The sequence below is a fragment of the Saimiri boliviensis genome, chromosome 21 (genome assembly GCF_048565385.1).
Source record: "Saimiri boliviensis isolate mSaiBol1 chromosome 21, mSaiBol1.pri, whole genome shotgun sequence".
Classification (NCBI taxonomy): Eukaryota; Metazoa; Chordata; class Mammalia; order Primates; family Cebidae; genus Saimiri; species Saimiri boliviensis.
Genome location: NC_133469.1, coordinates 13,388,557 through 13,411,038, shown reverse-complemented (window position 1 = coordinate 13,411,038; position 22,482 = coordinate 13,388,557). Strand labels below are relative to the sequence as shown.

Below are 22,482 nucleotides of genomic sequence, written 5' to 3'. Positions count from 1 at the left end.
TGCAGTGGTGCAATCACAGATCACTGCAGCTCCATCTCCCAGGTTCAAGGGATTCTCCTGTCTCAGCCTCCTGAATACCTGGGATTACAGATATATGCCATCACACCCGACTAATTTTGTATTTTTTTAGTGGAGTCGGGGTTTCACCATGTTGGCCAGGCTGGTCTCGAACCCCTGACCTCACATGATCCGTCTGCCTTGGCCTCCCAAAGTGCTGGGATTACAGGCGTGAGCCACCGTGCCTGGCCCGTTTTGTTTTTTGGTTTTTTTTTTTTAGACAGAGTCTTACTCTGTTGACCAGGCTGGAGTGCAGTGGTGCAATCTCAGCTCACTGTAATCTCTGCCACCCAGGTTCAAGCAATTCTCCTGCCTCAGCTTCCAGAGTAGCTGGGATTACAGGCACCTGCCACCACACCTGGCTTATTTTTGTATTTTTAGTAGAGACAGGGTTTCACTATATTGGCCAGGCTGGTCTCGAACTCCAGAGAAGAGACTGGAAACAATTCAAGCCTCCATCAACCATAGCAGATTCTTTTCCCGCTGCTACTATAACCAGTTACCCCAAACTCAGTGGCAGAAACACACACATTTATCATACTACAGAGCTGGAGGTCAGAAGTCCAAAATGAGTTTTACTGAATTAAAATCAACAAGGCAGCAGGTACACATTCCTTCTACCGGCTCTAAGGAAGGGTCTGGTTTTTGCCTTTTTTTCTGGCTTTCAGAAGCTGCCTGTTTCCTGGGCTTATGGGTCCTTCCATCTTAACGTCAGCAGTAGTGGGCAGGTTTTTCTCAGGACACCATCTCTGGTGCCTCCCTCTCTCCCATTTAAGGATCCTTGGCCAGGTGGAGGCTCACACCTGCTATCCCAGCATTTTGGGAGGCCAAGGCAGGTGAATCACCTGAGGTCCAGAGACCAGCCTGACCAACACGGAGAAACCCCACCTCTACTGAAAATACAAAATTAGCTGGACATGGTGGCACATGCCTGTAATCCCAGCTACTCAGGAGGCTGAGGCAGGAGAATTGCTTGCACCGGGGAGGCAGAGGTTGCGGTGAGCCGAGATTGCGCCTTTGCACTCCTGCCTGGGCAACGAGAGTGAAACTCCATCAAAAAAAGAAAAGAAAAAGGATCTCTGTGATTCCACTGGGTCCACCAGAGTAATCCAGGATCACCTCCCATCTCCAGGCTGGGTAATGAGCAACCTTCTTTCTCTCTTGCCATTTTTTTCGGGGGGGGGGGGGTGTCTTTTTGTTGTCTTCCTTTTTGTGGAGAATGGGGTCTCGATATATTGCCCAGGCAGGTCTCAAACTCCTGGGCTCAAGCTATCCTCCCACCTCTGCCTCCCTCAGAGCTGGGATTTGTTCTGTCCATCTCACAGAGTGTAAATCTTGACTCAAAGTGTGGAAGTCAAAGCCCTTTGGAGGCGGGAGAGGCCCAGGCAGGTGCAGATTGTTTACTTGCTGGGTGCTGGGTGTGAACAGAACAGACACGTGCTCAGTCTCTAGCGGGGAAGTTGGGCACTGCTGTCATTGTAAAGTCCAATTTTGTGAAAAGTGCTTAGAAGGAAAGGAACAGGGGCCATGAGAGGGGGTTGCAGAGTCCTAATTAGGAAGGGGGAGTTGGTCAGGTGGGACTGAGAAAGCAAAAGGAGAAAGCAGATAAGCTCTGTCTGCCTTTCTTCATGGTCCAGAACACAGGCCCTCCTGCACAAGTAACTCACAGTCTTCCTGCACTCAGCTATCCCTAGACCCTCAGCAGACCGAAAATCGCCAGCTCACTGCAACCTCAGTACCACACAAAGCCCTCTCCAGCACACAGCACAGCGCCATCCTGCACCATCCCCAGCAAGCCTTTCTCTCCTTGCAAACAGCCCTTTCTCTGCTGTGCTGCCTGTTGCAAACTTGCAAGCATTTCTTTTTCTTTTTTGAGATGACATCTCACCATGTCACCTGGGTTGGAGTGCAATGGTGCAATCTTGGCTCACTGCAACCTCTGCCTCCCAGGCTCAAGTGATTCTCCTGCCTCAGTCTCCCGAGTAGCTGGGACTACAGGCAAGTGGCACCACGCCTGGCTAAGTTTTAGTATTTTTAGTAGAGACAGAGTTTGCCTTGTTGACCAGGCAGGTCTCCAACTCCTGACCTCAGGTGATCTGCCTGCCTTGGCCTCACAAAGTGCTGGGGATTACAGGTGTGAGCCATTGCCCCAGGCACAACATATTTTCATAACCTTCTCTAATAAATGTGCCTTTCTTTTTTTTTTGAGACGGAGTTTCGCTCTTGTTACCCAGGCTGGAGTGCAATGGCGCAATCTCGGCTCACCGCAACCTCCGCCTCCTGGGTTCGGGCAATTCTCCTGCCTCAGCCTCCTGAGTAGCTGGGATTACAGGCATGTGCCACCATGCCCAGCTAATTTTTTGTATTTTGAGTAGAGACGGGGTTTCACCATGTTGACCAGGATGGTCTCGATCTCTTGACCTTGTGATCCACCCGCCTCGGCCTCCCAAAGTGCTGGGATTACAAGCTTGAGCCACCGCGCCCAGCCATAAATGTGCCTTTCTTTACCTACAATTATCTTGGTAAGTTTTTCTTATTCCTGTGCTACTGGCCTCAGATAGCTGCTGCTCACCTGAGATAGGAGTGACAGACAGTTTATTCATATAAAGTGTAATGACCAAATTAGAAGAATTGAGATATCTATCACCTTAAACATTTATTTTTTTTCTGGCCAGGTGCGGTGGCTCACGCCTGTAATCCTAGCACTTTGGGAGGCCAAGGTGGGTGGATCACCTGAGGTCAGGAGTTCAATACCAGCCTGGCCATCATGGTGAAACCCCATCTTTAAAAACACACATTTATTTTCTCTTTGTGCTGGGAACATGTGAATTATTCTCCCGTAGCTATTTTGAAGTATACAGTGGGTTATGGTTAACTGCAGTCACCCTACTGACCAATGGAACACTATGTCTTATTTCTTCTAGCTAACTGTATATTGTCCCTGTTGATCAGCTTCTCTTCTCCCTCCTCTCCTTGCTATCCTTCCTGGCCTCTGGTAACCACCAATCTGCTCTCCATCTCCATGAGATCCACTTTTTTTCTTTTTCTTTTTTTTTTTTTTTTTTTTTTCAGACAGAGTCTCGCTCTGTTACCCAGGCTGGAGTGCAATGGCGCCATCTCAGCTCACTGCAACCTCCACCTCCCGGGTTCAAGCGATTCTCCCTGCCTCAGCCTCCCAACTAGCTGGGATTATGGGTGCCTGCCACCACGCCCAGCACATTTTTTGTATTTTAGTAGAGCTGGGGGTTCACCACGTTGGCCAGGCTGATCTGGAACTCCTGACTTCGGGTGATCCACTTGCCTCGGCCTTCCAAAATGCTGAGATTACAGGCCTGAGTCACCACGCCCGGCCACAATCCACTTTTTTTTAGCTTCCACATATGAGTGAGAACATGCAATATTTGTCTTTCTGTGCCTGGCTTATTTCGGTAATATGATGACCTTCAGTTCCATCCATGTTGCTGCAAATAACAGGATTTCATTCTTATTTGTGGCTGAATCATATTCCCTTTGTTTATATACCACATTTCCATTTCATCCATTGAGAGGTACCTGGGTGGACTCCATATTTTGACTATTGTGAATGGTGCTGCAATTAACATGTGAGTACAGATATGCTGATTTCCTTTCTTTTGGTTACATACTGAGTAGTGGGATGCATCTGAACCATTTTTTTTTTAAGACTAGTCAAATTCAGTAGTGAGAAGGGGGCAAAAGGTAGTACAAGGGGCTGGGCGGGGTGGCTCACACCTGTAATCCCAGCACTTTGGGAGGCCAAGGCAGGTGGATCGCTTGAGGTCAGGAGTTTGAGACCAGCCTGGCCAACATACTGAAATCCTGTCTCCAGAAAAAATACAAAAATTAGCCGGGCGTGGTGGCAGGCTTCCGTAATTCCAGCTACTCCGGAGGCTGAGTCAGGAGAATCCTTGGAACCCAAGAGGCAGACGTTGCAGTGAACCAAGATCACACCATTTCACTGCAGCCTGGGTGACAGAGCAAGACTCCATCTCAAAAATAATAAAGCTGGGCACAGTGGCTCACGCCTGTAATCCCAGCACGTTGGGAGGCTGAGGCAGGTGGATCACCTGAGGTTGGGAGTTTGAGACCAGCCTGGCCAACATGGAGAAACCCTATCACTACTAAAAATACAAAATTAGCCGGGCGTGGTGGCACGTGCCTATAATCCCAGTTACTTGGGATGCTGAGGCAGGAGAATCACTTGAACCCAGGAGGTGGAGGCTGCCGTGAGCCGAGATCTCACCATTGCACTCCAGCCTGGACACAAGAGTGAAACTCTGTCTCAAAATAAGTAAATAATAAATAATTAATAAATAATTAATAAAAGCCGGAGGCTGAATCTGTGACCCGAAAAGCCTTTGCTGTGAGTCCCAGAGAGTTGCAGGGGCTCCCGGAGTCCTCTGGTCAAACATTTTCATTTTCCAGATCAGGGCAACCGCCACTCTTCAAGGATGAATGACAAATGGTCTTTGCTGCCCTGGCTGGTGGCATTTGACACAGCTGGCCTCTCCCTCCTCCTCCGTACACTCTCCTTCCTCACTGGCTTCCGGGAACGTGCCCTCCGCTCGTTTCCCTCCCACCTCACTGTTGCTCCTTTTGGGTGCCCCTTGCTGATGCTTCCATTTCATCCCTACGGTCTCTCATCGGTGTCCCCATGCCCAGTGCTCCATCCTCTCCTATCTGCCCCACTCCCTTTCATCACTGCCTCCACTGTGACCACCTGGGCCAAACCACCAGTATCTCTGACGGGAGGACAGCAACAGCCTCCTCACCTGCTTCTTCCCTTCCCCTCTGCAGCCTCCTCCTCACACAGCAACAAGAGTTGACTGCTTGCCTGTGTATCATGGGTCAGATCACCGGTGTGCTCAAAACTCTCCAATGCCTCCCAGCTCACTCAGCATAAAAGCCCAACTACCAGCCAGGCGCGGTGGCTCACTCATGCCTGTAATCCCAGCACTTTGGGAGGCCGAGGCAGGCAGATCACGAGGTCAGGAGTTTGAGACCAGCCTGACCAACATGGTGAAACCTTGTCTCTACTAAAAACACAAAAATTAGCCAGGACTGGTGGCATGTGCCTATAATCCCAGCTACTCAGGAGGCCGAGGCAGGAGAATCACTTGAATCCAGGAGTTGGAGGTTGCATTGAGCTGATACCGCGTCACTGCTCTCCAGCCTTGGTGACAGAGTGAGACGCTGTCTAAAAAAAAAAAAAGAAGTCAAGTCCCTACAATGGCCCACAACACCCTACATGAAGTTCACCTCCTAACTTCCCCACACCCTTTTCCCTTTGGAAATGCACTTCCTCTCCCTGTCCTTGATTTGGCCACTCTGCACACTCCTGCCACAGGGCCTTTGTACAGGCGCTTCCCTCTGCTCGCAAGATTCTTCCTTTAAGAATAAGAATGGCTCCCTCCCTTACCTCCTTCAAAGGTGTGCTCAAATGTCAGCTTTTTAATGAGGCTTCCCTGACCACCTTTATTTAAAATTGCAAACCAAGGCCAACATGGTGAAACCCCCTTCTGCACAAAAATATAAAAATTAGTTATTCTCTCTGAACAGGTAAAAAAAAAAAAAAAGAAAAAAGTTCAAAAAATTAGCCAGGTGTGGTGGCGCGCCTGCAATCCCAGCTACTCAGGAGGCTGAGGCAGGAGAATCTCTTGAACCTGGAGGCGGAGTTGCAGTGAGCCGAGATCGTGCCAGTGCACTCCAGCCTGGGCAACAAGAGTGAGACTCCTCGAACAAAGAGCAAACAACAACAACAAAATACAACTGAAACTGCCTCCATTCGGCACTGCCAGCATCCCCCTACCCTGCTCCAATTGTTTCTCTGCAATTACCATTTTCCAGCATACTATATAGTTTACTTCTTTATGTAGTCTGTTGTGTATTTATCTTTTCCAGGGAACCTCAGCATCACAAGGGCAGGAATCTCTTGTCACTTTGGTTGATGGCCATATCCCAGCGCCCATCCCAGTGCCTGGCACATATTAAGGAATGCATTAGGATTCCAAAGCCCAGCGTGCCACAAGACCAAAGGTGGTGCAGCGAATAGGGCACTGCCTTGGGAGTCTATCAGCCCTGGGCAAGTCATTAAACATAGGGGTGGGGGTGGGGGCTTCCTGTCTGTAACATGGAGATGTCACGTGCCAAAGGCTCAGGCACGTGCCCACGCGCACACATACACACACCCATTAGTAAGGACACGACCCCTGGCATTCTAATGCGATTTACACTTTTCCACGCAGGACTTCATTTTCCCGCACACTAACCCCACAGGCAGGTAGAGCCTTGGCAGGTGGAAGAACTGAAGCCCGAGAGCGACAGCGGGGAACCCTCCCTGCTCCACGGCACGGCCTGGACCCCTCCCCGCGCCTCGGCACGGCGACTGTCCGACCCCCTCCCCACGCCCGGGCGGCGCGGAGGCCGCCGTGGGTCGCAGGTAGGGGGCGCGGCTCCGGGGACTACATTTCCCAGGAGCAGTTGTCGCGGTTCCGCCGTTCGTGGGGTTTCAAGAGCCTCACGTTAAAGGGGGCGGAGGAAGTTGCGCAGTCCGCCGGCTGGAAGGCTGCTCTGCGGCCGTTGGGGACCTGCGAGCCGCCTGCCTGGGTGCCCAGTAGGGGTCTGGCTGGAGTGAAGTCCCCCAACCCAGCAGTGTCCTCGAGGCGAGGCCAAGCCAATCTGAACGCATCCTTTCCTCTTCTTGCCCTCCCCGGCTTCGGCCTCTGCACCCAAGCTCCCAGGGAACCCCTTTCCTTCCCCTCCAACTCCCCAGAACTGGGGAAGGGGCGGTGAATCTTGCCGCCTGGCGGGAGAAGGAGCGTCCACTAGCTGGAAGCTCCTGCGACCCGAGGCGACCCCTTTCCAGCGTTCTGGCTTCAGTTCCGGGAATTTACAGGTCACTGGGATGGGCGGGGAGAAAGGACATGAGAGTTACAAAATGAAATGAAGGGTCCAGGTGTCAGGGAGCTGAGCCTCACAGTACCCCGCCCCCAAGCCATCCTTCCAAGTCCCGGGCCTCCGCGGAAAAATAGGGGTGATGGGGATAGTGATCACGGGCAGGAGGCGCCAAGGATCCAAAAAACCGGTGGGGAGCACTTTGCCAACTGTAAAGCGCAGTGCAAATAAAATTATTCATCGTCGTGTCTTTGGATTCATCCAGTCTTAAGACACGCACGGACCTGGGGTGGGGGGCGGGGTGACACGGCTCTGAAGTCTCAGGGTGGAACATCTCGGATAAGGGGGTGGCTATTTGGGTGCGTATTAACCCAACGCGGTCTATTTTTTTTTTTTTTTTTGAGACGGAGTCTCACTCTGTCGCCCAAGCTAGAGTGCAATGGCGCGATCTTGACTCACTGCCGCCTCCGCCTCCAGGATTCAAGCGATTCTCCCGCCTCAGCCTCCTGAGTAGCTTGGATTACAGGCGCGTGCCACCCCGCCCGGATAATTTTTGTATTTTTGGTAGAGACGGGGTTTCACCATCTTGGCCAGGCTGGTCTGGAACTTCTGACCTCGTGATCCACCCGCCTCTTCCTCCCAAAGTGCTGGGATTACAGGCATGAGCCACCGCGCCCGGCCAACCCAACCAGGTCTTAATGGGAACCCGAGTTGTCTTTGAAAATAACCAAAACAAAGCCACCAGAATGCGGTGTTTTCAAATGACGAAACTTCAGAGAACTGCCACCATCAAAAGAAGAACCTTGACCTTTTGAACTAACCTGGCCCCCTACTGCTTCCCTTCCCCGCCTGTGCCAAGGAGATAAGCCCGGAAAGAAGGCAACTGACACGGTCTTGGGCTCCTCCTCCCCCTTCCTCCCATAATCATTTGGATTAATCCATCCCTTGGTGTGCGGGGGAAACCCATTAATTTGCTCTGGCTTCAGAGACTCCCAGGTCCAGTAGGAGCCCTCCCCAGCCCACGCAGCTACGATCCCGTCCCCACCATCAAAGCCCTCGGACCCTTCTCCTTTACCCCTCCCCAGCAGCCTACTGTGTCTGCAAACAGCTCTTGGACCATACCGGGATGCGTTCATCGTTTTGACCAGCAACAAACTCCCACTCCCAGGGTATTGTTTAAGTGAACAGTGGCCACCCTCTATGCTTACGGAATAAAAGCGGGGTTGTGGGAGGGGGCGCAGGGAGCAAGCGTCGCAGAATCTCAGCCCAGGGCCGCTGCGAAGCGGACCCGGCACGTGAGTAGGAGTCCGGCCACAGACAGGGGGTCCTAGGGTCTCTGAGGTTCCTTCTGCTGGCCTCTGGGCCCCTAAAGCCCGTCGAGCCCCAGAACTCCCTACAGACAGTGGCGCCCCGTGCGCGCCTCGTCTACACCTGCCAAGCGGCATGGGAAAATCTGTGTGCATTTTAACAAAGACATTGCATCTTCCCGGCAAAATGGCGGTGGTCCCGGCCACGGCTCTCTGAACAACTGCACACTTTCCGAGGATGGGTCACAACCCAAGGGACACAACCCCCTCCTCGACCTCTAACCCAGCGCCCCGCTTTCCCAAGTCCCCAAAGCACTCAGGGCCTCTCCTCATTACAGGGGCCCCCAGGACCGTCCCTGGTTAGAGACTGTGAGGCAGTTTTTCCACTGTGGACCGCCCCCCGGCGCCCCCACCTTGCCTTCGAGGAGCCTTGGGACGGGGACTGGACCCTCCAGGCTGGACCTCAGGGGTGGGGGGCAAAGAGTTCTGCCTCTGACACCCCAAAACTTCCAGGCTGAGATCAGTATATAAATGAATTCCCGATTAGGGTATATGGGAGATGTAGGGGTCTTTGAGGAGAGGAGGCCACCCAGGAGCCCCTCCTCATCGCTCAGAGGAGCCGGGCAGCACTGGGGGTTCGGCCTCAGGAAGGAACCTCAAGGCAGAGGTTGGGGGGCGCGCTGGGGGAGAGACGGCAGAGGAGGGGGAAGGGACAAAGTTTGAAAGTGCCCTTCCGACTCTTCCAAGGAAAGTTTCCTTGGGGGCTCCATGGACAGAGAGGGGTAGGGGTGTGGAGGGGCCGGTGGCGGGGTGACCCCCGAGAGGTGACCGGACCCCGGGAGAGCGACCCCTCCCCCCTGTCCCGGCTCGGCCCGGCTGGGAGTCGCCCAGCTCGGGGCCGCGTGTGTTAGTTGGGGCCGCTTTCCGGCAGCTCCGCTGGGCTAGGGGAGCCTGCAGCGGGCCGGGAGCGGAGCCCCCAGTAGCTCCAGGGGAGAGCTTTGCTACGGGGGGTTTCCCGCACCGGGGCTCCCTAGCCCCGCAGAGCCAGCCCCCCGCAAAGGGGAAATGTGCCGGCGCACCAGCGGTCCTCGGCGCCGTTTGGGGCGCGTGGCGGGCGCGGGGGGTGGCGGCCGGGCCAGCCGGCCGCCCGGCGGGGAAGCCCAGGGAGCCAGGCAGCGGCCCCGGGCGGCGGCGGGGGGCGGGAAGGCCCGGGCCAGGGGGAAAGGTCGGATTTGCTCGGCGGAAGAAACACAGATGGCGGCGGCGCAGCGCCATTCCGGGCCGGGAGCAGGCAGCCAGCAGCCCTGTCCTCACCGCGGTCCGCCCGCCGCCGCTAAATACCCGGATGCGCCGCCCAAGCGCCAGACGCGGAGCTGGGAAAAGGGAGGCAGAGGAGGCGGAGGCAGAGGCAGAGGCAGAGGCAGAGGCAGAGGCAGATCCCGGCGCCGAGACCAAGCGACAGACCGGCGGGGCTGGGCCTCGCAGAGCCGGCTCGGCGAGCTCTCCCGACACCCGACCCGGGGAGGAGAAGCAGCGAGTCCTCGCCTGCATCCCCGGGACCCGCACTCCGGACTGGCCGGGTATTCAGGGTCTCGAGAGCAGATCCCGAGGCAGGCGTTGCTCAGCCTCCGACGAGGGCTGGCCCTTTGGAAGGCGCCTTCAACAGCCGGACCAGGCAGGCCACCATGACCGAGAACTCCACGTCTGCCCCTGCGGCCAAGCCCAAGCGGGCCAAGGCCTCCAAGAAGTCCACAGACCACCCCAAGTATTCAGACATGATCGTGGCTGCCATCCAGGCCGAGAAGAACCGCGCTGGCTCCTCGCGCCAGTCCATCCAGAAGTATATCAAGAGCCACTACAAGGTGGGTGAGAACGCTGACTCGCAGATCAAGTTGTCCATCAAGCGCCTGGTCACCACCGGTGTCCTCAAGCAGACCAAAGGGGTGGGGGCCTCCGGGTCCTTCCGGCTAGCCAAGAGCGACGAGCCCAAGAAGTCAGTGGCCTTCAAGAAGACCAAGAAGGAAGTCAAGAAGGTAGCCACGCCAAAGAAGGCATCGAAACCCAAGAAGGCGGCCTCCAAAGCCCCAGGCAAGAAACCCAAAGCCACCCCAGTCAAGAAGGCCAAGAAGAAGCTAGCTGCCACGCCCAAGAAAGCCAAAAAACCCAAGACGGTCAAAGCCAAGCCGGTCAAGGCATCCAAGCCCAAGAAGGCCAAACCAGTGAAGCCCAAAGCAAAATCCAGTGCCAAGAGGGCCGGCAAGAAGAAGTGACAGTGAAGCCTTTTCTTGCGGACACTCCCTCTTGTCTATTTTCTGTAAATACTTTCCTCCTTTTTTCTCTCTTGATGCTCACCACTACTTTTTGCCCCCTTCTAGTCTGACTTTATAAGAGACAGGATTTGGATTCTTCAGAAATTCCAGAGTAATTCATTTTTCCTTAACCAGTTGTGCAAGGGCAGCAACCACCAATCTCTGTAATGATGAGAATGTACTGATATTTTGTTTGGCTATTAACCTACTTAATGGGGTTAGGGATTTGCCGGGGGGGGGGGGTGGGGGGGCAGCTTGGGTGTTTTGTTTTGTCAGTTTGCCATGAAGGTAGATGTGGGTGGGGAGAAGACACAAGGCAGTTTCTGGCTAGATGAGAGGGAGCCCAGGAATTGTGAGGTTAGCAGGAGGATCTTGAGAGTGAGTGAACTCTTTTTGAGTTGGGCACCGGTTGTGAGAGTTTCAGAACCTTTGGCCCGGAGGGGAGAGGTGGTAGGCAGCAGCCAGCCGGCAAAGGAGGGAGGTGGGAAAAAACCGCCTGTCCCCCTCCACCCCGGGCTGACCTCCACCTCCTAGTGGTGAGCAGTGGGGGGTCCAAACCTAGTTTCCTTCTGGTTTCTGTCAGTTTGCCCTTTCGACCTCCCTGTTGTCTTAGGGAAGGGGAGTGGGGTCCAAGTGACAGCTGGATGGGAGAAGCCATAGCTTCTCCCAGTCAGCTAGGATGTAGCCATTGGGGGATCTTCGTGGCTTCAGCAAATTCTCTTGTTAAACCGGAATGGGAAAACTTCAGGGGAATCCGTCAGCCAAGTGCCTCAGTGTGCCCTGTTGAAACTTGGAATTTTCCACACAATCGATGGATTGTGTCCTAGGAAGACGTCTTTTTCTTTTCCTCTGGGTTTTTGTTCCTGTACGAGAGGTGGCTTTGCTTGGTTTGGTGGGGCTGCGGCCACTTAAAACCTCCCGACCTCTTTTTATTTGAGTCTTTCATTATAAGTAGTCGTAGCTGGGGGAGGGGGAGTGGGCGGGCAGTGGACAATAAGGCATACTGCAGTCGATTTGGGATTTGCTAAGTAGTTTTACAGAGCTAGATCTGTGTGCATGTGTGTGTATGTGTATATATACGTATCTAGGACTAGTACTTAGTTTCACACCGGGAGCTGGGAGAAAAAAAACCTGTACAGTAGTCTCTTATTTTTAATAAAATAGAAAAGTCGCGCACTTGCGCGTCCCCCTTCCCATTTTTTAAACAAGTGTTACTTGTGCCGGGAAAATTTTGCTGTCTTTGTAATTTTAAAACTTTAAAATAAATTGGAAAAGGGAGAAACTGAGCGGTGTATTTATTCCCCACTTTAAAGACGGGGTGAATGCGGACCAGTTGGGCTGGCGGGCAGTGGGGACATCTGGGCGTTTGCACCTGAAAATGAGGGGAGGGTAACAGGAGCTGGACGGAAGCCGGGAACCTTAGCCCCGGTGGCTACGGAACGTGCCTTAGCCGGTTTCTAGGCTTCTGCCTTTGGGGTCCAGAGGGCACCCCATTTCCGCCCGAGAGGTGGGTACGTGGGATTGCGGTGGGGAGCCTGGTGGGCTGGGCCCTGACGCGACTTCCTCCGCCCCCTTCCCTCCCTTCTGCCACCCGGACCTCTGCAGTCTCAACTTAACACAAGTCAAGCTGCTAGGTCCCCGGCGGATCCCGCCAGGCCCCGCCCAGGCACCCTAGACCCGCCTCCAGCCGCTAGAAGTAAGCCCCTGTCGCTCCGATTGGCTGCTGGGGCCCGGCCCCCGGCCACGTGACCAGGCTGCGTCCGCGGTGCGCAAGGCTCCGTCGCTGGCTGGCGCGCTGGGGCGAGGTCGGAGCGATGTGGGCTGGAAACGTCTGGCGCGCCTCGCTCTCCGGAGTGCCCTGCGGACGCCGCGCACAGTCGGCGCTGGCTCAGCTGCGCGGCATTCTGGAGCGGGAGCTGGAAGGGATCCGCGAAGCTGGCACCTGGAAGAGTGAGAGGGTCATCACGTCCCGTCAGGGGCCGCACATCCACGTGGACGGCGTCTCCGGAGGTAACTCCCCTTCGCGGGAGTCGTTCCAAAACTTTTCCAGAGCTTGCGCTGGAATGGAGGTCCTGGAGGCGGGGGTGGGCGGCTCCTACACTCTTAGCTACTGCTCTCCTTCCCAACTCTCAGGCCGACTTTATGGCTTCCTAATACTGACTCTAGCCTGGTTAAACCCGTTTTGACGGAGGGAGGTGATTTGCCCTTGAGCACCTTTTTGGCTCACAAGGCAGAGCTGGGACCAGCCCTGTGAGAATGTGAGAAAAGGAGAGAGACACCCAGCTGGCTCCCTCCGTGACGCTGTAAGGAAGGGTGGTGGGAAGGCGGCAGCAAGGAAACCTGTATTTCTTGAGCGGCTGCTTTGTGAAGGCCTCTACCAATTGTTGCTGCCCGTGAACTGCTAAATTCTAAACGCAGGAATGACTAATTCCATTTTACAAACGAAAAGGCTGAAGGCCAAAGGTGCGAAGTGGCTGGTCCAAAAGCCCCCAGCTGGTTGCAGGCAGCGCTGGAATGTTGAAGCTGGAACACTGCCTAACTGGCCAGAGAGGACAGCTTCCTGCCCAATCTCACAGCAAGCAAGGGGTCCCAGGGCTGCCGCAAAAATCATATGATGAGTTGGCCCTGCCAGGTCTTCCTCATTCCTTTCTTTCTTTCTTTCTTTTCTGAGACGGAGTCTCGTCTTGCTCTGTTGCCCAGGCTGGAGTGCAGTGGCGAGATCTCGGTTCACTGCAACCTCTGCCTCCTGGATTCAAGCGATTTTCATGCCGCAGCCTCCCAAGTAGCTGCTACTACAGGCACCTGTCAGCACACCCGGCTAATTTTTGTATTTTTAGTAGAGACTGGGCTTCGCCATGTTGGCCAGGCTGGTCTCGAACTCCTGACCTCAAGTGATCCTCCCAAAGTGCTGGGATTATAGGTGTGAGCCATTGCTCCCCACCCTCCCTCATTTCATTCTAACCAGTGGTTACTGCTTGACTTATTTGTCAGGCCTCAGGTGAGGTGATCATCAACAGGCTCCCACCAGAGCTGCCTCCTGCCCAGGAAATCTGCATGGAACCCTTGGGGCTGTTGTACTCGTTTGTAAAATAGAGGTCCCAGGTAATCTCTCCTCTCCCTCAGAGGAAGCTTAGAGCCGGTGAAAAGATGGGAAATTAGGAGAACCAAGATCTCATCCTGTTTTTAACTTTCCCAGACTGTGTGAACTTTTCCCTGCTCTGGATTGTTTACTCCTGAGGTCAGCTGTTCTCACCCTAGGCTTTAGAATTTGGGGACTGGCATCTCAGGCACCCACCTTTGAGGATGTGATTCTATACCAGGCAGCAAAATAAACTGTGGAGTTCCAGGACTGCAGCAGGCATCTGACCCAGCCCTCTTATTTAACCCACAAGGAAACCAAGGCCCAGATCTTCAGGCACAGGAGAAGCCTGTGAGAAAGGGCTGGGTTCCTCCTTGGGTAGAATGTGATTCAAAGTCAGAGTTTAGGCTGGGCGTGGTGGCCTGTGCCTGAAATCCCAGCACTTTGGGAAGCCAAGGCAGGTGGATCACCTGAGATCAGGAGTTTGAGACCAGCCTGACCAGTGTGGAGAGACCCCATCTCCACTAAAAATACAAAATTAGCTGAGCGTGGTGGTGCATGCCTGTAATCCCAGCTACTGAGGAGGATGAGGCAGGAGAATCTCTTGAACCCGGGGGGCAGAGGTTGTGAGCCGAGATCGCACCATTGCATTCCAGCCTGGGTAACAAGAGTGAAACTCCATCTCAAAAAAATAAAAAATATATTTAGTTGGGCATGGTGGCGTGCACCTGTAGTCCCAGCTACTCAGGAGATTGAGTGGGAGGATTGCTTGAGTCTGGGAGGCTGAGGCTGCAGTGAGTCATCACTGTACCCCTGTACTCCAACCTGGGCAACAGAGCAAGACCCTGTCTCAAAAAAAAAAAAAAAATAGCAAGAGTTTAAATTTCTCGCTGGGCACGGTGGCTCATGCCTGTAATCCCAGCACTCTGGGAGGCTGAGGTGGGCAGATCACGAGGTCAAGAGATCGAGACCATCCTAGCCAACATGGTGAAACCCCATCTCTACGAAAATGCAAAAATTAGCTGGGCATGGTGGTGCGCCTGTAGCCCCAGCTACTCGGGAGGCTGAGGCAGGAGAATTGCTTGAACCCAGCAGGTGGAGGTTGCAGTGAGCCGAGATCTTGCCACTGCACTCCAGCCTGGCGTTTGTCTCAAAAAAAAAAAAAAAAAAAAAGTTTAAACTTCTTGCTCTTCAAGGTGTAGCACTGACCCTCCCTCTGTAGCCGTTGAATTCAGTGCCTCCTCAACGGTGAATCCGGGTCTGTTTCCTTTCTGGACCATTTCCCCAGGGCCTGGCACTGTCATCTTTCCATGCCCTTCTTTTTTTTTTTTTTTTTTTTTTTTTTTGAGACGGAGTTTCGCTCTTGTTACCCAGGCTGGAGTGCAATGGCGCGATCTCGGCTCACCGCAACCTCTACCTCCTGGGCTCAGGCAATTCTCCTGCCTCAGCCTCCTAAGTAGCTGGGATTACAGGCACGCGCCACCACGCCCAGCTAGTTTTTTGTATTTTTAGTAGAGACGGGGTTTCACCATGTTGACCAGGATGGTCTCGATCTCTCGACCTCGTGATCCACCCGCCTCGGCCTCCCAAAGTGCTGGGATTACAGGCTTGAGCCACCGCGCCCGGCTCCATGCCCTTCTTTGCCCCACCTGAGCTGCTATATCCATCTCCTCTCCTTCACCTCAGGAATCCTTAACTTCTGTGCCAACAACTATCTGGGCCTGAGCAGCCACCCCGAGGTGATCCAGGCAGGTGTGCAGGCTCTGGAGGAGTTTGGAGCTGGCCTTAGCTCTGTTCGCTTCATCTGTGGAACCCAGGTACACAGTGAGTGGTGTGGGGTTGCAGGGACTGACCCCAGCTGCTTGCTTCCCACTGTCAGCAGGGCCGGTTTAGCCAGCTCAGCTCATCCATGGCCCTGGGCCCACTGGTGGCCCCAGAGCTGTGCTCTAAAAAGGCTGAGTACAGGCCTCTGTTTTGCTGAAAAGCCTTGACCAAGAAACTTTATCTGTTTTTTTTCTTTTTGAGGCGCTGTCTTGCTGTGTTGCCCAGGCTGGAATGCAATGGCACGATCTTGGCTAACTGCAACTTCTGCCTCCCAGACTCAAGTGATTCTCGTGCCTCAGCCTCCCAAGTAGCTGCCATTACAAGCACCTTCCTGCCATCACGCCCAGCTGATTTTTGTATTTTCAGTAGAGACAGGGTTTTACCATATTGATCAGGCTGGTCTTGAACTCCTGGCCTCAAGTGATCTGCTCCACCTCAGTCTCCCAAATTGGAAACTGCCTTTGTGAGCATTCATTTTCCCACCTGCAGAACAGAGTTCCTCACAGCTGACCTTCTATAGGAAAGAGGAGTAGGAGGCCGGAACTGAGACCAAGGGCTCTGGGGCCGTTCTGACGGAGCTCCGCTGCCAGTGCTGCCCTTTAGTGGCTCTGTTCCTGTGGGCAAGTATCTCACCTCTCTCTGCCTCATTTCCTTCACTGGGAAAATGGAGATAATAGTACTTAATAGGATCATTACAAATTAAGATTTAACACATGTAATGCTTAGAACAGGCCAGGTATGGTAGCTCACACCTGTAATCCCAGCACTTTAGGATGCCAAGGCGGGTGGATCACCTGAGGTCAGGAGTCAGAGACCAGCCTGGCCAACATGGCCAAATCCCATCTCTACAAAAATACAAAAATTAGCTGGCATGATGGCGGATGCCTGTAATCCCAGCTACTTGGGAGGCTGAGGCAACAGAGTGACACTGTCTTAAAAAAAAAAAAAATGCGGCCGGGCGCGGTGGCTCAAGCCTGTAATCCCAGCACTTTGGGAGACTGAGGAGGGTGGATCACAAGGTCGAGAGATCAAGACCAACCTGGTCAACATGGTGAAACCCCGTCTCTACTAAAAATACAAAAAATTAGCTGGGCATGGTGGCGCGTGCCTGTAATCCCAGGTACTCAGGAGGCTGAGGCAGGAGAATTGCCTGAACCCAGGAGGCGGAGGTTGCGGTGAGCCGAGATCGCGCCATTGCACTCCAGCCTGGGTAACAAGAGAGAAACTCCATCTCAAAAAAAAAAAAAAAAAATGCTTAGAACAGCCTGACACATAGTAGCCCTCAATGACTGTTGACTATCATTTATTTTGCAAATGTTACAAAATTTATATAAGTATGAAACTGAAATAGTATTTATTATGGCTGGGCACGGTGGCTCATGCCTATAATCCCAGCACTTTGGTAGGCTGAGGTGGGTGGATCACAAGGAGTTAGAGACCAGCCTGGCCGACATGGTAACACCCCATCTCTACTAAAAAAAAAAAAAAAAAAAACCAAAATATTAACTGGGCATGGATGTGTGTGCCTGTAATCCCAGCTATGAGGAGGCTGAGGCAGGAGAATTGGTTGAACCCAGGATGCAGAGGTTGCAGTGAGCCAAGATCATGCCACTGCAGCCTGGGTGACAGAGCAAGACTCCTCAAAAAAAAAAAAAAGAAGGGCCAGGCTTGGTGGCTCACACCTGTAATCTTAGCACTTTGGAGGCTGAAGTGGCCAGGTCACCTGAGGTCAGGAGTTCAAGACCAGCCTGGTGAGCATGGTGAAACCCCCGTCTCTACTAAGAAGACAAAACTTAGCCAGGTGTGGTGATACACACCTGTTGTCCCAGCTACTCGGGAGGCTGAGGCAGGAGAATTGCTTGAACCTGGGGAGGTGAAGGTTGCAATGAGCCAAGATTCACTGCACTCCAGCCTGGGTGACAAAGTGAAACGCTGTCTCAAAAAAAAAAAAAAAAAAAAAGAACAAGTTACAAGTATTAACTCATTAATCGTAAGTGATAAGTGCTATTCTATTTCTGGGATTGAAATGAGAACACTGAAATCCAGAGAAGTTAAGTGACTTGCCCAGAGGCACACAACCTGTTGTGGTGGGATTTGAATCCTGGCTCAAGAGTCTATGCTGGGCCAGGCGTGGTGGCTCAAGCCTGTAATCCCAGCACTTTGGGAGGCCGAGGCGGGTGGATCACGAGGTCAAGAGATCGAGACTATCCAGGTCAACATGGTGAAACCCCGTCCCGACTAAAAATACAAAAAATTAGCTGGACATGGTGGCGCGTGCCTGTAATCCCAGCTACTAAGGAGGCTGAGGCAGGAGAATTGCCTGAACCTGGGAGGCGGAGGTTGCGGTGAGCCGAGATCGCGCCATTGCACTCCAGCCTGGGTAACAAGAGCGAAACTCCGTCTCAAAAAAAAAAAAAAAAAAAGTCTATGCTGGCTGGGCATAGTGGCTCACACCTGTAATCCCAATAGTTTTGGAGGCCAAAGCAGGAGGATCACTTGATGCCTGGAGTTTGAGACCAGTCTGGGAAACATAGCAAGACCCACTCTCTGCACAAAACTTATTTATTTATTTTTTTTTGAGGCGGAGTTTCGCTCTTGTTACCCAGGCTGGAGTGCAGTGGCCCAATCTCGGCTCACCACAACCTCCACCTCCCAGGTTCAAGCGATTCTCCTGCCTCAGCCTCCCGAGTAGCTGGGATTACAGGCATGCACCACCATGCCCGGCTAAATTTTTTGCATTTTTAGTAGAGAAGGGCTTTCTCCATGTTGGTCAGGCTGGTCTCAAACTCCCGACCTCAGGTGATCCACCTGCCTCAGCCTCCCAAAGTGCTGGGATTACAGACATGAGCCACTGTGACCAGCCTAGACTGCCACTGTAAAACCAAAGTCTGCCCAGGAAGGGAACCTAACAGGTACCCAATTCCTCAACGGAAACCGTCTGCTAGATTCCTGGCAGCTCTGGGATAGCCCATGTGTGGCAGAAAGTAAGGAGGCTGAGGCTGCTGGCTTTCTGGGTTGGGTCTCTTTGTGGTCCTCCAAGCCTTTGGACTTGTCACACATGGCCCCACAGGCATCAACACCTGTCTCATTTTCTTCAGAGCATCCACAAGAATCTAGAAACAAAAATAGCCCGTTTCCACCAGCGGGAGGATGCCATCCTCTATCCCAGCTGTTTTGATGCCAACGCCGGCCTCTTTGAGGTGAGCTGTGCTGCCGGTGAGAGCTGGTGGGGCCTGCTGGGCTGAAGAAGGCTTGGGGGTGGGTGGTTGGGAGAACCTAGCAGGATTCCAGTGCCATGCCTAGAGACTCCAGTGCCCCATTCTTCTGGAGGTCAAGGTTGGGCCAGGTAGGTGCTCCAGGAAGAATCCTGGGGCTTGCAAGGACCCCGAGTTACAGAGCCTTTGGGGCATAAGCTACATCAGAAGGCTGGGGGAGGCGGGGGCCTGGTACTCACCAAATATATTCTCACCTGCTTTCCCTAGAGCAGGGCCCTGGGGCACCGGGGCCCCAGATGGAACCACAGCACGTGTTGCCCCTCTACCCAGAGGAACGTCCTGGCTGGCAGTACAGTTTTTTGATTTGAGGGAGTCCTGGTCGAGGAAGCCCGGGGTGGTGGAGTGATGGCTCTGCACCTGCTGCCTCCCTGCAGGCCCTGCTGACCCCTGAGGACGCGGTCCTGTCGGACGAGCTGAACCACGCCTCCATCATCGACGGCATCCGCCTGTGCAAGGCCCACAAGTACCGCTACGGCCACCTGGACATGGCTGACCTCGAAGCCAAGCTGCAGGAGGCCCAGGTGGGGCGGCCTGTGCCCACCCTCAGCCTCTGCCTGGTGAAGGAAGTGAGGCTTGGAGAGGCCGACTCCTCACTCACAAAATCACCTGAGGCCAGGCTGTCTCAAACTCCTGACCTCAGGTGATCTGCCTGCCTTAGCCTCCCAAAATGTTAGGATTACAGGCGTGAGCCGCCACGCCCAGCCCATTCGTTTGTTTTTGAGACAGGATCTCAAAATGATGCTCAGGTTAATCTCCAGCTCCTTGGTTCCCAAAGTTACAGACACCCAGCCAGTTTTTCTAAATTTTTAGTAGCGACAGGGTCTCACTAGGTTGCCCAGGCTGGTCTTGAACCCCTAAGCTCCCCAAGTGCTGGGAATACAGGTGTGAGCCACCGTGCCCAGCCTGCCTTGAGTTTTAGCAAGCACCTTTTATGTGGCAGGCCCTTGCTAGGCATAAGGATAGGAGGGACATGTTGGTAGGACCTGGTTCCAGCCCAGCCTGACCTCTGGGACCTTACACGGGAGAGTGAAACCTGAGCCCATTCTCACTGCCCAGGGCTCAGCATGGAGATGGAGGAGGCTGAGAGGCACAGATGAGAAAGAGGATGTGCCAGCGCCCAAGATGGTAGTACCTATGTGCCCACCTCTGCCGGGCATGGGGCAGGATGAGCTCTCCCAGCTCCAAGCAGCAAAAGAAATGGGTAGTTTGGCCCAACTTGACACCACCCCCACCTGCTCATGTCTTTCCTGCAGAAGCATCGGCTGCGCCTGGTGGCCACCGATGGAGCCTTTTCCATGGATGGCGACATCGCACCCCTGCAGGAGATCTGCCGCCTCGCCTCTAGATATGGCGCCCTGGTCTTTGTGGATGAATGCCATGCCACCGGCTTCCTGGGGCCCACAGGACGGTGGGACCATGTGGCACCTGAGGCTGGGGGTGGGGCTTCTGAGGGTGGCTGGGAAACGAGGCCAGTCCCTAGCCTGAGCCATAATCCCTGGGCTCTCAGGAGGCCAGTGACAGCAGTGGCAGCTTCTCTTGCAGGGGCACAGATGAGCTGCTGGGTGTGATGGACCAGGTCACCATCATCAACTCCACCCTGGGGAAGGCCCTGGGTGGAGCATCAGGTACCTGCAGGGTTGTGTCCCTGGCTTCCCCTTGTCCTTTTGGAGGGTCCTGGAGGGGCTCAGGGAAGTGGGGAGGGCAGCATGGACTGTATTTTCAGAAGAAGGCTGGGGTAGGCTCTGGTTCCCGACCAACTCCCCCCGCACTTCTTCCCTTCCTCTCAGGGGGCTACACGACAGGGCCTGGGTCTCTGGTGTCCCTGCTGCGGCAACGTGCCCGGCCCTACCTCTTCTCCAACAGCCTGCCACCTGCTGTGGTTGGCTGCGCCTCCAAGGCCCTAGATCTGCTCATGGAGAGCAACACCATCGTCCAGTCTATGGCTGCCAAGACCCAGCGGTACGGCTCCCAGCAGGGATAGGGCGGGCTGAGGGGCAGGGGGGCATGGCGAGAGCCTGCCTCGTGTGTCTGCCCAGGCCCGTAGACAGCTCTGTGCCCACCAGGTCTGCTTCTGCCGGCTCCCCTCCCTCCTCCCTGTCCCTGCCTCTCTCCTCTAGCTTCTGTGTCTCCCTCTTGTCCATCCTGTATTTCCACCTGCCTTTTTTTTTTTTTTTTTTTTTTGAGATAGAGTCTCGCTCTGTTGAAAGGCTGGAGTGCAGTGGTACAATCTCGGCTCACTGCAACCTCTGCCTCCCAGATTCAAGCGATTCTCCTGCCTCAACCTCCCGAGTAGTTGGGACTATAGGCATGTGCCACCATGCCCGGCTCATTTTTTTCTTCTTTTTGAGACGGTGTTTCGCTCTTGTTGCCCAGGCTGGAGTGCAGTGGCGGGATCTTGGCTCACCACAGCCTCCACCTCCCGGGTTCAAGCAGTTCTTCCTCAGCCTCCCAGGTCGCTGGGATTACAGGCATGCACCACCATACCTAGCTAATTTTATATTTTTAGTAGAGGGGGGATTTCTCCACATTGGTCAGGCTGGTTTCGAACTCCCAACCTCAGGTGATCCAACTGCCTTGGCCTCCCAAAGTGCTGGGATTACAGGCATGAGCCACCGTTCCCGGCCTAATTTTTTGTATTTTAGTAGAGACAGGGTTTCACCGTGTTAGCCAGGATGGTTTCGAGCTCTTGAACTCGTGATCCACCTGTCTCAGCCTCCCGAAGTGCTGGAATTACAGGCGTGAGCCACTGAGCCCAGCCTCCACCCCCCTTTTTGTTCCACTTGCCCCTGGCCTGGCTCCCATCTGCCTCTTAGGGCTTGTAATTGTTTGTTAATCCTTCTTGCAGACTTGGGCGAAGACCTTGGGCCTGGTCCCCCAGCGGAGCAGGTGTGAATGAATGCTCCATGGCCCCTTAGCTACCTGTGACACCCACTTGTGCCTACAGGTTCCGCAGTAAGATGGAAGCTGCTGGCTTCACTATCTCGGGGGCTAGTCACCCCATCTGCCCTGTGATGCTGGGTGATGCCCGGCTGGCCTCGCGCATGGCGGATGACATGCTGAAGAAAGGTAAGGGTGCTGGGATGAGAGAACTGGCGGTGGGTTCTGAGAGAAGAGAAAGGGAAACCCCTAGACTGTGAACCCCGCCCCCACCCCCACCCTCCGCTGCTGCCTCTTAGTCCAGCTGTCTGTCCAAGCTTGAAAATCCCAGGCGATGAGGCAGTCCCGAATCTGAGGCCTGCGGTGCCTCCCCTGTTCTGTGTTCTGCCCCCAAAGCCTGTCATGTTCTGGCACACCCTTGCTTTCTACCCTCCCAGGTATCTTTGTCATCGGGTTCAGCTACCCCGTGGTCCCCAAGGGCAAGGCCCGGATCCGGGTACAGATATCAGCAGTGCACAGCGAGGAAGACATTGACCGCTGCGTGGAGGCCTTCGTGGAAGTGGGGCGGCTGCACGGGGCACTGCCCTGAGCTCTGAGTTAGGGAGGAGCAGAGCCGAGCTCCACCTATTGCCACAGGGTCAAAGCAGGTTTTCCATTAGCCCAGACCGGAGGCTCTGAGCCCTGAACCAAAGTCCCAGAGCTGGGCGGGGGCGTGGCCTGTGCTGGAGGCTGTGAGAATGTGAATCAACAGAGTGGAAATGGGCTGTGACATTGTGGTCTGCTTTATTGTCTCTAGGCAGGCCCAGTCCTGCCGCGGATTGAAGAATCAGGCAGGATCCAGG

The 22,482-nt window shown here is 54.2% G+C and overlaps 2 protein-coding genes across 2 annotated transcripts; both read left to right on the top strand.

Moving 5' to 3' along the window:
* Nucleotides 1-9,616: 9,616 nt before the first annotated feature.
* Nucleotides 9,617-11,867, top strand: H1-0 (H1.0 linker histone). The gene has a single exon (XM_003932879.3). The coding sequence runs from the start codon at nt 9,962-9,964 to the stop codon at nt 10,544-10,546; it is 585 nt and encodes a 194-aa protein (XP_003932928.3). The 5' UTR covers nt 9,617-9,961; the 3' UTR covers nt 10,547-11,867.
* A 448-nt stretch (nt 11,868-12,315) lies between these two features.
* On the top strand, nt 12,316-22,409 carry GCAT (glycine C-acetyltransferase). Its single transcript, XM_039463213.2, has 9 exons — nt 12,316-12,595; nt 15,351-15,481; nt 18,587-18,688; nt 19,138-19,284; nt 20,017-20,171; nt 20,306-20,388; nt 20,551-20,722; nt 21,708-21,829; nt 22,078-22,409. The coding sequence occupies exons 1-9, from the start codon at nt 12,400-12,402 to the stop codon at nt 22,227-22,229; spliced, it is 1,260 nt and encodes a 419-aa protein (XP_039319147.1). The 5' UTR covers nt 12,316-12,399; the 3' UTR covers nt 22,230-22,409.
* The last annotated feature ends 73 nt before the right edge of the window (nt 22,410-22,482 follow it).

Bases quoted from the DNA above. Each gene is read 5' to 3' on its own strand.
- H1-0 (XM_003932879.3), top strand. From the start codon at position 9,962: ATGACCGAGAACTCCACGTCTGCCCCTGCGGCCAAGCCCAAGCGGGCC.
- GCAT (XM_039463213.2), top strand. From the start codon at position 12,400: ATGTGGGCTGGAAACGTCTGGCGCGCCTCGCTCTCCGGAGTGCCCTGC. The intron at 18,689-19,137 runs GTGAGCTGTGCT...GCCTCCCTGCAG, and splicing joins CCAACGCCGGCCTCTTTGAG to GCCCTGCTGACCCCTGAGGA. The intron at 19,285-20,016 runs GTGGGGCGGCCT...TCTTTCCTGCAG, and splicing joins CCAAGCTGCAGGAGGCCCAG to AAGCATCGGCTGCGCCTGGT.